The 13,438-nt window shown below is 45.7% G+C and overlaps 1 protein-coding gene across 2 annotated transcripts in view; it reads left to right on the forward strand.

The window, feature by feature from the left end:
* Nucleotides 1-13,438, forward strand: part of LOC106586344 (DNA-binding protein SATB2) — a 65,004-nt gene that overhangs the window by 22,023 nt on the left and 29,543 nt on the right. For both annotated transcript variants that reach the window (XM_014173536.2, XM_014173538.2), the window contains exons 2-3: nucleotides 2,413-2,637; nucleotides 6,222-6,437. In XM_014173536.2, coding sequence (XP_014029011.1) covers nucleotides 2,413-2,637; nucleotides 6,222-6,437 — 441 coding nt within the window. The remainder of the gene's footprint in view (nucleotides 1-2,412; nucleotides 2,638-6,221; nucleotides 6,438-13,438) is intronic.

The following is a 13,438-nucleotide window of genomic DNA, read 5'->3' on the forward strand; positions in this document are numbered from 1 at the left end:
ACACACACACACACACACACACACACACACGCGGTATATTTATACATATCTTCTTCTGTCTCTCTCGGGGACAGACAAGACAAAAATAGCACTCCTGACTGACTGTGCGAGCGCCGAGGCTAGAGAGGGGACAGAGTTGGAATCCCTTACTGTTAGAGTAGACCTTCCACCACCCAATCCCCTCCACTTTCACCCACACAGCCCAGTTTACATTCCCCACACATGCTGGTGCAGAACCCCTCTCTCTCTCTCTCTCTCTCTCTCTCTCTCTCTCTCTGTCTTTCTCGCTATCTCGCTCTCTCGCTCTCTCGCTCTCTGTCTCTGTTGAGCCTGACTAACGATAATGCAGATAAGCTACCAGGCTCCTTAAAAACAAGCCTGGGGTTTCAGGGATAGGATAGTTGCCACATGTTCTGTCTCTGAGGAAGTCTGTGTGGTATGTAGGGGAGGGATATTCTTTACAGTATGTATGTATAAGTGAAAACTTAGTGATTGTATTTCATATATCATTTTGGTAGTTTTTTGTACTGATCTTTTTGCATTTTCCTTAACTTTCTTCATTGTCGCTCTCTGTGCCCCTCTAGGCCCTTACCCTCTGCTGTCTGTGCCCCTCTAGGCCCTTACCCTCTGCTGTCTGTGCCCCTCTAGGCCCTTACCCTCTGCTGTCTGTGCCCGTCTAGGTCCTTACCCTCTGCTGTCTGTGCCCCTCTTGTCCCTTACCCTCTGCTGTCTGTGCCCCTCTAGGCCCTTACCTTCTGCTGTCTGTGCCCCTCTAGGCCCTTACCTTCTGCTGTCTGTGCCCCTCTAGGCCCTTACCCTCTGCTGTCTGTGCCCCTCTAGGCCCTTACCCTCTGCTGTCTGTGCCCCTCTAGGCCCTTACCCTCTGCTGTCTGTGCCCCTCTAGGCCCTTACCCTCTGCTGTCGCTGTCTGTGCCCCTCTAGGCCCTTACCCTCTGCTGTCGCTGTCTGTGCCCCTCTAGGCCCTTACCCTCTGCTGTCTGTGCCCGTCTAGGCCCTTACCCTCTGCTGTCTGTGCCCCTCTAGGCCCTTACCCTCTGCTGTCTGTGCCCCTCTAGGTCCTTACCCTCTGCTGTCTGTGCCCCTCTAGGCCCTTACCCTCTGCTGTCTGTGCCCCTCTAGGCCCTTACCCTCTGCTGTCGCTGTCTGTGCCCCTCTAGGCCCTTACCCTCTGCTGTCTGTGCCCCTCTAGGCCCTTACCCTCTGCTGTCGCTGTCTGTGCCCCTCTAGGCCCTTACCCTCTGCTGTCTGTGCCCGTCTAGGTCCTTACCCTCTGCTGTCTGTGCCCCTCTAGGCCCTTACCCTCTGTTGTCTGTGCCCCTCTAGGCCCTTACCCTCTGTTGTCTGTGCCCCTCTAGGCCCTTACCCTCTGCTGTCTGTGCCCCTCTAGGCCCTTACCCTCTGCTGTCTGTGTCCGTCAAGGCCCTTACCCTCTGCTGTCGCTGTCTGTGCCCCTCTAGGCCCTTACCCTCTGCTGTCTGTGCCCCTCTAGGCCCTTACCCTCTGCTGTCTGTGCCCGTCTAGGTCCTTACCCTCTGCTGGCTGTGCCCCTCTAGGCCCTTACCCTCTGCTGTCTGTGTCCGTCAAGGCCCTTACCCTCTGCTGTCTGTGCCCCTCTAGGCCCTTACCCTCTGCTGTCTGTGCCCCTCTAGGCCCTTACCCTCTGCTGTCTGTGCCCCTCTAGGCCCTTACCCTCTGCTGTCTGTGCCCCTCTAGGCCCTTACCCTCTGCTGTCTGTGTCCGTCAAGGCCCTTACCCTCTGCTGTCGCTGTCTGTGCCCCTCTAGGCCCTTACCCTCTGCTGTCTGTGCCCCTCTAGGCCCTTACCCTCTGCTGTCTGTGCCCGTCTAGGTCCTTACCCTCTGCTGGCTGTGCCCCTCTAGGCCCTTACCCTCTGCTGTCTGTGTCCGTCAAGGCCCTTACCCTCTGCTGTCTGTGCCCCTCTAGGCCCTTACCCTCTGCTGTCTGTGCCCCTCTAGGCCCTTACCCTCTGCTGTCTGTGCCCCTCTAGGCCCTTACCCTCTGCTGTCTGTGCCCGTCTAGGTCCTTACCCTCTGCTGTCTGTGCCCCTCTAGGCCCTTACCCTCTGCTGTCTGTGCCCCTCTAGGCCCTTACCCTCTGCTGTCTGTGCCCCTCTAGGCCCTTACCCTCTGCTGTCTGTGCCCCTCTAGGCCCTTACCCTCTGCTGTCTGTGCCCCTCTAGGCCCTTACCTTCTGCTGTCTGTGCCCCTCTAGGTCCTTACCCTCTGCTGTCTGTGCCCCTCTAGGCCCTTACCTTCTGCTGTCTGTGCCCCTCTAGGCCCTTACCTTCTGCTGTCTGTGCCCGTCTAGGTCCTTACCCTCTGCTGTCTGTGCCCGTCTAGGCCCTTACCCTCTGCTGTCTGTGCCCCTCTAGGCCCTTACCCTCTGGCAGTAGCCCCCCCTGGTGGTTGGAGGGGGATGGAGCGTGGTGGAGGGGAGAGCCCCCGCATGCAGGACAGTCCTGAGCGGGAGCGGCGGGGGGGCAGCCCGGACCTCAGTGGACCCCCGCCAGGGAAGATGGGGCGTTTGGAGCTCAACGGGAGCCCCACTGGGCCACGCCTCCTACGCCACAACGGCCACCCACACAGACCTCTGGGAGGTAGGATGCTCCAAAACACACCCACCGTATGCACTTGTACACATTGATAGAAACTACCTTCCATCCAATGTTTTACACCAATCCAATGCTTTTTAAATCTATAATGGGGAGTGTGGAGAATCGGGATACAGCCACTCACAGCCCTGATAGTTAGTCTCTCTTTGTCTTTGCTCTACTCTCTCTCTCTGGCCCTTACCCTCTGGTAACTAGGACCAGAACGAGGGTTTTGGACACACTCCTGGCCCCAGTTATACCTCACATTGCCATGCACGCTAGAGTTCACGAGGCCTATTGCAGTATTTTATAGGACTGTTTAATAAGCCTAATCCTTAGCACTGAGTTTGGATCAATTCAATCCCATACGAGGCTGTGCTGTGTAGATCTAGTGCACTCCATAAGAGGGCCGTGGGAACTATATAGCACTGAGGTTGTTGAATAAAGTAGGGCTATATAAAGCTGATTTATACTCCTCTCTAGGTTATCGATCACTCTGCGTACATGAGGTTGTTAATGTATGTGTGAGAATATATAGTACACACACACACACACAATAGAGAATATTAGAGGAGACAGGAAACTTGGAGATGAGTGTGATACTGTAGTGGGAAAAAGAGGGAGACAGAGAGATGGTACTTCTCTTCCTTTGCCCTGGCAGCAGCTGGAGTGGATGGTTAGTCTTAATGAGGGGTTGTCTTTGAAGGTAGGAAACTCAATGTGTCTCCTCCAAACCACCGCCCAGCCATGAGGACTGGGCCACACACACAGTCACATACAGCATATACGCTCTATGGAACACGCTCACATTCAGGTGTGTAATATTGAACACATTCACACAAACACACTGTAGGCCTATGAACACTCACACAGTATACACACATTCAGCTTTAGAGTACACTAATAGATGTCTAGATTTATACACTGAACAGAAATATAAATGCAACACGTAAAGTGTTGGTCCCATGTTTCATGAGCTGAGATAAAAGATCCCAGAACATTTCAATACAGATAAAATATTATTTCTCTCAGATTTTGTGCACAACCTTGTTTACATTCCTGTGAGTGAGCATTTGTCATTTGCCAAGATAATCCATCCACCTGACAGGTGTGGTATATCAAGGAGCTGATTACACAGCATGGTCATTACACAGGTGCACCTTGTGCTGGGGACAATAAAAGGCCACTCTAAAATGTGCCGTTTTGTCACACAACACAATGCCACAGGTGTCTCAAGTGTTGAGGGAGCGTGCAACTGGCATGCCGAATGCAGGAATGTCCACCAGAGCTGTTGGCAGAGAATTGAAAGTTAATTTCTCTACCATAAGCCGCCTCCAACATTGTTTTAGAGAATTTGGCAGTACGCCCAAACGGCTTCACTACCGCAGACCTTGTGTATGGCATTGTGTGGGTGAGTGGTTTGCTGAAGTCAACATTGTGAACAGAATGCCCCATGGTGGTGGTGGGGTTATGGTATGGGCAGGGATAAGCTACGGACAACGAACACAAGTGCGTTTTATCAATTAGCAATTTGAATGCACAAAATACCGCGACGAGTAGATAGATCACACACATGCATATATTTCCTGTATATACTGTATTACACATGTCCGTTCCCTCACATTCCCACCACTAACAAGATCTGGAGGAAAGGAATGAGAGGGTGATAGACACAGGGAGAAACTACGAGTTACAGCAAGAGAGAGAGAGGGAGAGGGGGAGGGAGAGAGAGAGAGTGGGGGAAAAGAGAAAGGTTTTGGCGAGAGAGAGAGAGAGAGAGAGAGAGAGAGAGAGAGAGAGAGCTGGTTGGAGCTGCTCTGTGTTGACAGTTATATTTCCCTGTTGGGGGAAATTCACTTACTTGAATTGGCACAGAGCTCCAGTGTGTAATTCACTCCATAAGAGCCCATCGAACTGGGAGCTGGGATGATTAATGGAGAGGAAATAGAAATATAGGAATTGACTGATTAAAACAAGGGAGAGAGAGAGACAGAGAGAGGGAGAGAGAGACAGAGAGCGAGAGGGAGAGAGGCTCTAATGGTGCTGCTGCATTGTGTGTGTGTGCGTGTGGTATTGCTCTACTCTTATAATTAGTGCTGGGAGTTTGCCTAATGCTCAGACCCTCATTTCTTGTGAGAGCCTTAATTAATTGCCAGTCGACAGGTGGCCTACAATCAAAAGCCTTTCAGGAAAAAGAGGGATATTGGTGTAGGACGAATCATGTGGTTGCTGTGAGTCAAAAGGATAGTGATATCTGATAGTGGCGTGGGATTTTGGGAGTGGTACTAAAAATAAGAAATACAATAATGAAAGATTGAGAATTAGTTTATTTTAAATGTTGACTATTGTGTTAACTTGTAAACACTAGCAATAGTCGCTGGTTATCATTCTACAGTGCACTACATTACTATTGTAGTAGGGTGAGGATCCATAGAAAACCACAGCAGTTGAAACAATACTGAATATGGGGCGAAGAACATCATGCGTGGATGCTGGGAGCGAAAGAGCCCTAGATGTCAACTGATGTGTTCAGGAAAAACTCCTGGCCTCTACTCATTGCAATCTTTGACAGTTTGTGTGACTGCTCGACCGACGTTGGTGACCTGTGGGCAGGTAACGGTGCCAGGTCTGATGTGAAAGAAGGCTCTGGACAGTTTTACATTTTTTTAAATTTTATTTGACCTTTATTTAACCAGGTAGGCCAGTTGAGAACAAGTTCTCATTTACAACTGCGACCTGTCCAAGATAAAGCAAAGCAGTGCGACAAAAACAACAACACAGAGTTAGTTACACACGGGATAAACAAACGTACAGTCAATAACAGAGAAAAGTATGTAGGCATTGTGTGGACCATTATCACACTGGGAACGTTTACCACGCTCCAGCTTAATCCATGAAATGAATAGTTAAATTAGAAATAATCTACAAGGCCTTGCAATAAATCGTCCAAAGCAGAGCCGTTGAAACTTGCATAGCATGTCCACTGAATTCTGTGTAACTTTAAATGATGGAAGAACTGATCATGGACACAATAGCTTGATCCAGAAGGCACCAACTGTACTCTTGTGGAGTTCAATCAATTTAAATAACTTAGATAGTTATGCAGTCTCAAGCTTATCAATTGATATTGACACTTTGAATGGTGATTCTCTCTGCTAACTTTTTATGATGTCTTTGCATATCCATTTTTATTTCACCTTTAATCTAAAGAAAATCCTTGCCTTTAGATTAGCCGCTGTCAGGATTTAAGAGACAAAAGTATACTACAACTGAATAAACAGCCATTCAAACGATCCATTGATTGTTTCAGGTCATTTATATCAGCAAATTTCAAATGAACTTCTCATATAATATATATAAAGTACTCCATGCAGACCTAACTAGATATAATATATAATATTTTACCTTAGCATAAGAGTTCTCTTTACCTTCCCTGTCTTTCTTTTCTCTCTCTCTCTCTCTCTCTCTCTCTCTCTCTCTCTCTCTCTCTCTCCTCTCCTCTCCTCTCCTCTCCTCTCCTCTCCTCTCCTCTCCTCTCCTCTCCTCTCTCTCTCTCTCTCTCTCTCTCTCTCTCCTCTCCTCTCCTCTAGGTCTGATGATCCCAGTGTTCTGTGTGGTCGAGCAGGCAGGGCCTGACGGAGGGATGCAGCGTGAACGAGAGCGTGAGGAGGTGGAGAGGAAGGAGGGACACAGAGAGGAGCATGCTGAGTTTGTCCTGGTCAGGAAGGATATCCTCTTCAACCAGCTGGTGGAGACTGCCCTGCTGGCCCTGGGGTACTCCCACAGCTCAGCAGCTCAGGCCCATGGTGAGTACTGTAGCCTACACACTGACCCACAGTCAGACTACTATATCAACGAAGCACCAGCCACAAAGACTCTACCTGGTACTGAGTTAGAGCTATAACTGATCTAGGGCCAGTTAGTAATAGAGCTGAAAATGCAGACAGTTCTCCCACATACACACACCTGGTACAGAGTTAGCGCCACTGCAATCTGGCAATGCACAGCGTCAGTCCCATACTGTAGGCCTACTTAACACTTAAAGTTATCACCTTGGAACATGGTGTATTTTCAACTGATTTATGACCTGTAAACGCAACAGACCAGCTCTAAACGGATGAACTGGTACTGAGTTCCAGCTTTGGCACTGCTGTATTCCAACTGATCTAGGACCAATTCACACACCGATCTAGAACAAGGCCAGCTACACAAAGTGTTATAGAGCACATAGCAATAATTGACTGTGAGGGACTCTATCCAGACGATACACTGACTGTTCTGGTGTTTTGTGCTCTCAGGGTAGGACTAAGTAAAGAATGTTTGAAAAACACAACTAAAGAACAGACAGTCTGAGAAACTCATTAAACACAGAACAAAGAGTTGAAAAATAATGAGTCTAGTTCCTCCAAGAGGCAAAAAGACTATGTGTGTGACTAAATGTATCTAAGTATATGCACATGCTTTATTGTGTGGGAATGTTTATGTGTGAGAGATCTAGGGGAGGAACATAATAATGGTGGAATTTATTGTTGCACACATGGTTGTCATCTCCAGGAGGACAGTGAAGTTTACTTGTGTTCACTAAAGTATGCAGCACATTCTAACTGCAGGGAGTTGCTTCACGTTGATATATGGTAACAATAGACACAACCAGGCAACTGAGATACATTGACTTAAACTGAAATGGTGTGTGAATAATGGCGTGTGAATAATGGCATGTATGAAGACACCCCATATTACTCTATCCTTTTGTTAATTCGATTCTTAGGGGCTATTCCTGCTGGTAGGCGATAACTGAACTGCCGCCCCTGTGTGTCAGAAAAATACCAACTTTTTGTTGTGTTGCTGGTATGTAGTATTTATTGCAGTATAATTGCTATACAACAAAATAAGTCATTAAAATTATCACTGTCATGGCGCCAGCTTTGTTCACCAGACAAGTAATGTCTCATCTGGAGAGGCTCTGATTTCAAATATCACGTAATTTATAGTTTGAACCGACAAATCTCATGTCGTGTGACGTACGTGAGAGACCTCACTTCATACAGTACACCCACACATCGTAACAGATAGACTGGCACTGCACAGGTAATCCCTGTTTACTGGCTCAAGGTCAACAACCCTTATCACTGTCTGAATGAACTCCTTTCTTCTCTGCTTTCCGTCACTTTCCTCTCTGCCAAACTACCCGAAACACACTGTACTGCACTGTACTCTGTACCCACCGTACCCATATGCTCTACATGAACTCCTCTTCTCTTATTTTCTCTTCTCTCTGCTTTATTCTGTCATACCACCTGAACCACAGACTGTATTGTACTCTGTACCCCTACGCCCTTACTGTCCCCTACATGACTCCTCCTGGGCTGAAAATACTACATTCATTATCAGAGGTGTCATGCCCATGGGTGGCACAGGGGCAAATGCCCCCTCAGATTTGTCCTTTTTTTTTATGATAATGTTGTTGTTGTTACTCATAATACTACTAGCCTCCTAGCAATTGTATGAAGTTGGTATTTATCTAGCCCAGATAGGTTCCCAATCGCCTAACCTCATAACTAGCTACCAAAAAGCCCTTTCAGGCTATCAATCAAATTAGAATAGCTAGCTACCAGACGAGCTAAATTACTTTTTATGCTCGCTTAGAGGCAAGCAACAATGAAGCATGCATGAGAGCACCAGCTGTTCCAGACGACTGTGTGATCACGCTCTCCGTAGCCGAGGTGAGCAAGACCTTTAAACAGGTCAACATTCACAAAGCCGCTGGGCCAGATGGATTACCAGGACGTGTACTCAAAGCATGCGCGGGCCAACTGGCAAGTGTCTTCACTGCCATTTTCAACCTCTCCCTGACCGAGTCTGTAATACCTACATGTTTCAAGCAGACCACCATAGTCCTTATGCCCAAGAAAGCAAAGGTAACCTGCCTAAATGATTACCGCCCCGTAGCACTGACGTTGGTAGCCATGAAATGCTTTGAAAGGCTAGTCATGGCTCACATCAAAAGCATCATCCCGGGAACCCTAGACCCAGTCCAATTCGCATACCGCCCCAACAGATCCACAGATGACGCAATCTCAATTGCACTCCACACTGCCCTTTCCCACCTGGACAAAAGGAACACCTATGTGAGAATGCTGTTCATACAGCTCAGCGTTCAACACCATAGTGCCCACAAATCTCATCACTAAGCTAAGGATACTGGGACTAAACACCTCCCTTTGCAACTGGATCCTGGACTTCCTGACGGGCCGCCCCCCCCCCAGGTGGTAAGGGTAGGCAACAACACATGTGCCACGCTGATCCTCAAAACTTGGGCCCCTTAGGGGTGCGTGCTTAGTCCCCTCTTTAACACCCTGTTCACCCACGACTGAGTGGCCAAGCACGACTCCAACACCATCATTAAGTTTGCTGACGACACAACAGTGTTAGGCCTGATCACCGACAACGATGAGACAGCCTATAGTGAGGAACATCTCCCTCAATGTGAGCAAGACAAAGGAGCTGATCGTGGAGTACAGGAAAAGGCAGGGCGATAGAACAGGCCCCCATTAACATCGACGGGGCTGTAGTGGAGCGGGTCAAGAGTTTCAAGTTCCTTGGTGTCAACATCACCAACGAACTATCATGGTCCAAACACACCAAGACATTTGTGAAGAGGGCACGACAAAACCTTTTCCCCCTCAGAAGACTGAAAAGATTTGGCATGGGTCCCCAGATCCTCAAAGTTCTACAGCTGACCGGTTGCATAACCGCCTGGTATGGCAACTGCTCGGCATCTGACCGTAAGGTGCTACAGAGGGTAGTGAGTACGGCCCAGTACATCACCGGGGCCAAGCTTCCTGCCATCCAGGACCTATATACTAGGGGGTAACAGAGGAAGGTCCCAAAAATTGTCAAAGAGATAGCAAAAGCTCAGGTTGCCCAGGCCGGCGGAGATACAATCTTCTGCAAAATCATTCGCAAGGAGATTCCTGCAAAAATATTATTTGAAGATGAGTCACCCAAGTCATAGACTGTTCTCTCTGCTACCGCATGGCAAATGGGACCAAAAGGCTCCTTAACAGCTTCTAACCCCAAGCCATAAGACTGCTGAACAATTAATTAAATGGCCAACCGGACTATTTACATTGACCCCCCCCTTGCTGTTTATTATCTATGCATAGTCACTTTACCCCTACCTACATGTACAAATTACTATAATTTTTTTAAAACTAAATGTACTGAATAAGACTCACATTCCTTTCAATCTTTTACCCAGATTTGAGCAGAGAAGAATATTTAGTTTATAAAAATAACCACCAATCAGGAGGATGTAGACAGGTCAAGAGGTATGCTTAGATATACTGTACATATTTTTTTACATAGAATTAAGCATAATGATTATGGCTCTAGATTGCAGGAAAAGCTGTTTCAGGTGTTCAAAATTCTCCAACTTTTGTGCACCCTCAGATTTTTGGTGTATAACGCCCCTGTTCATTATGACTCTGACAATTCTAAAGACATTGTTCAGATTGGTCAGAGTTGTATAGCCCTGAATAAGGCCATTTAACTAACCGTAAGCAATTATTTCTTATTTTCTATTCAACCTATATTTTTTACTGTATTTATTGTCTGAAGGCACTGAGGTGAACGTGAGCACTGTCTCCACCCAAAGCCACAGTTGGTCAAAGGGAAGTTTTTTCCATTTTATGATATTCTTTGAACTGTTTAGATAATAGATACTGTAGGCAATTAGACAGAATTTAACTATTTTATTAGTCTGTTGATACATTTTTGGTGTCATAGTTTTAACAACAACAATCAATAATCAGACTATTCCTGAGAATTACAACTAGGATTGTACACATACACTGAGTGTACAAAACATTAGGAACACCTTCCTAATATTGAGTGGCACCCACTTTAGCCCTCAGAACAGCCTCAATTCTTTGGGGCATGGACTCTACAAGGTGGCGAAAGCATTCCACAGGGATGCTGGCCCATGTTGACTCCAATGCATCCCACAGTGGCTGGTGGACCATTCTTGATACACATGGGAAAGTGTTGAGCAGGAAAAACCCAGCAGTGTTGCAGTTCTTGACACACTCGAACCTGTGCACCTGGCACCTACTACTATACCCCATTCAAAGGCACTTCAATCTTTTGACTTGCCAATTCACCCTCTGAATGGCACACATACACAATCCATGTCTCAATTGTCTCAAGGCACTATACTGATTGAAGTGGATTTAACAGGTGACATCAATAAGGGATCATAGCTTTCACCTGGTCGGTCTATGTCATGGAAAGAGCAGGTGTTCCTAATGTTTTGTACACTCAGTGTATATTGTTCCTATTAAATCTCTTTAAAAAAGTCTTAACTGGCCTGGACAGTAAAGCATTTGCCATAGCATGCAGAATGTCATTACCAGCTAGTAGTTGTAGCCTAGCCGTGTATGCCAAGTATCAGGGGAGGTCTGTCTCATCAGTCACAGTGGTCCCCTGTCCACATCAATACAGTCCTCCTAAAAACATCCAGGCTGTTCAAAGCCATGTCGACTAAACCAGACATCACAAATCAAATCAAATTTGATTGGTCGCATACACATTTTTCAGATGTTATCGCAGGTGCAGCTAGATGCTTATGCGTCTAGCTCCAACAGTGCAGTAATACCGAACAATACAAAACAATACACACAAATCCACAAAATAAAAATAAAGGAATTAAGAAATATCAGAATGAGCAATTTCAGAGTCTGGAATCTAAGTATGGAAAGTATATGATGGTGTGTATAGACAGTATAGACAGAATATGATGGTGTGTATAGACAGTATAGACAGTATATGATGGTGTGTATAGACAGTATATGATGGTGTGTATAGACAGTATAGACAGTATATGATGGTGTGTATAGACAGAATATGATGGTGTGTATAGACAGTATAGACAGTATATGATGGTGTGTATAGACAGTATATGATGGTGTGTATAGACAGTATATGATGGTGTGTATAGACAGTATAGACAGTATATGATGGTGTATAGACAGTATATGATGGTGTGTATAGACAGTATATGATGGTGTGTATAGACAGTATAGACAGTATATGATGGTGTGTATAGACAGTATATGATGGTGTGTATAGACAGTATAGACAGTATATGATGGTGTGTATAGACAGTATATGATGGTGTGTATAGACAGTATATGATGGTGTGTATAGACAGTATAGACAGTATATGATGGTGTGTATAGACAGTATATGATGGTGTGTATAGACAGTATATGAGGGTGTGTATAGACAGTATAGACAGTATATGATGGTGTGTATAGACAGTATAGACAGTATATGATGGTGTGTATAGACAGTATAGACAGTATATGATGGTGTGTATAGACAGTATATGATGGTGTGTATAGACAGTATAGACAGTATATGATGGTGTGTATAGACAGTATATGATGGTGTGTATAGACAGTATATGAGGGTGTGTATAGACAGTATAGACAGTATATGATGGTGTGTATAGACAGTATAGACAGTATATGATGGTGTGTATAGACAGTATATGATGGTGTGTATAGACAGTATAGACAGTATATGATGGTGTGTATAGACAGTATATGATGGTGTGTATAGACAGTATATGAGGGTGTCTATAGACAGTATAGACAGTATATGATGGTGTGTATAGACAGTATATGATGGTGTGTATAGACAGTATAGACAGTATATGATGGTGTGTATAGACAGTATATGATGGTGTGTATAGACAGTATATGAGGGTGTGTATAGACAGTATAGACAGTATATGATGGTGTGTATAGACAGTATATGAGGGTGTGTATAGACAGTATAGACAGTATATGATGGCCACACAGTTCAACACATCGTCAGGCTGAGTAAGTAGAGGAGGACAACAAATAATATAGCTGCTCTTCACGCCCACACACACACACACACACTTACACACACTTACACACACACACACACACACACACACACACACACACACACACACACACACACACACACACACACACACACACACACACACACACACACACACATACACACACACTTACATACACATAGACACAGTTTAATGAATACATAACCAAAAGATAGTTGCATGTACGCATAGATGACACATACACACACCCACACAGTTGCATGCTCTGACATAAAAACACACACACACACACACACACACACACACACACACACACACACACACACACACACACACACACACACACACACACACACACACACACACACACACACACACACAACCCCCTCCCCCTTCCCTACTCTTCCTCAAAAATACTTTTGTTTTTTAAAATAAGCGTTTATGTTAAATGAATAATTTCTGGCTTAAATTATACATTTTTTCCTCTGCGGTCACCAACCAAAATTACACAGAGTCCGGGCTATTTTCTCCCTGTTTGAATTGTGTCCTGCATACTTGTGTCCCAGCGGTGTATTTAAATTCTCTCCCAGCACCACGGCCTTTCTTTAATTAGATCCAGTTAGTAATTAACTGGTGCATATTGTTTATTTCAGTTATAAGGGTCTGAAGGCTTTTATAGAATGGAAGGGACAGACCTGTACTTTAAGGCTTCAGACAATTAACGGTGGCCGGTTGGCCAGCCACGCTGTAGGCCTCAGAGAGGAGAGTACATTGTTGCTCTGCTGCCACGTTACAGGGTCAGAGAGCTATACAGGACAAACGTTTTGAGTTTGGTTTTGTTTAGTGGATGTACAGACGACTCTGGACCTAATGTGAATTATGAGTCCTGTCACTCACAGTTTCGGTAGA

Source organism: Salmo salar, chromosome ssa25 (assembly GCF_905237065.1).
Source record: "Salmo salar chromosome ssa25, Ssal_v3.1, whole genome shotgun sequence".
Taxonomy (NCBI): domain Eukaryota; kingdom Metazoa; phylum Chordata; class Actinopteri; order Salmoniformes; family Salmonidae; genus Salmo; species Salmo salar.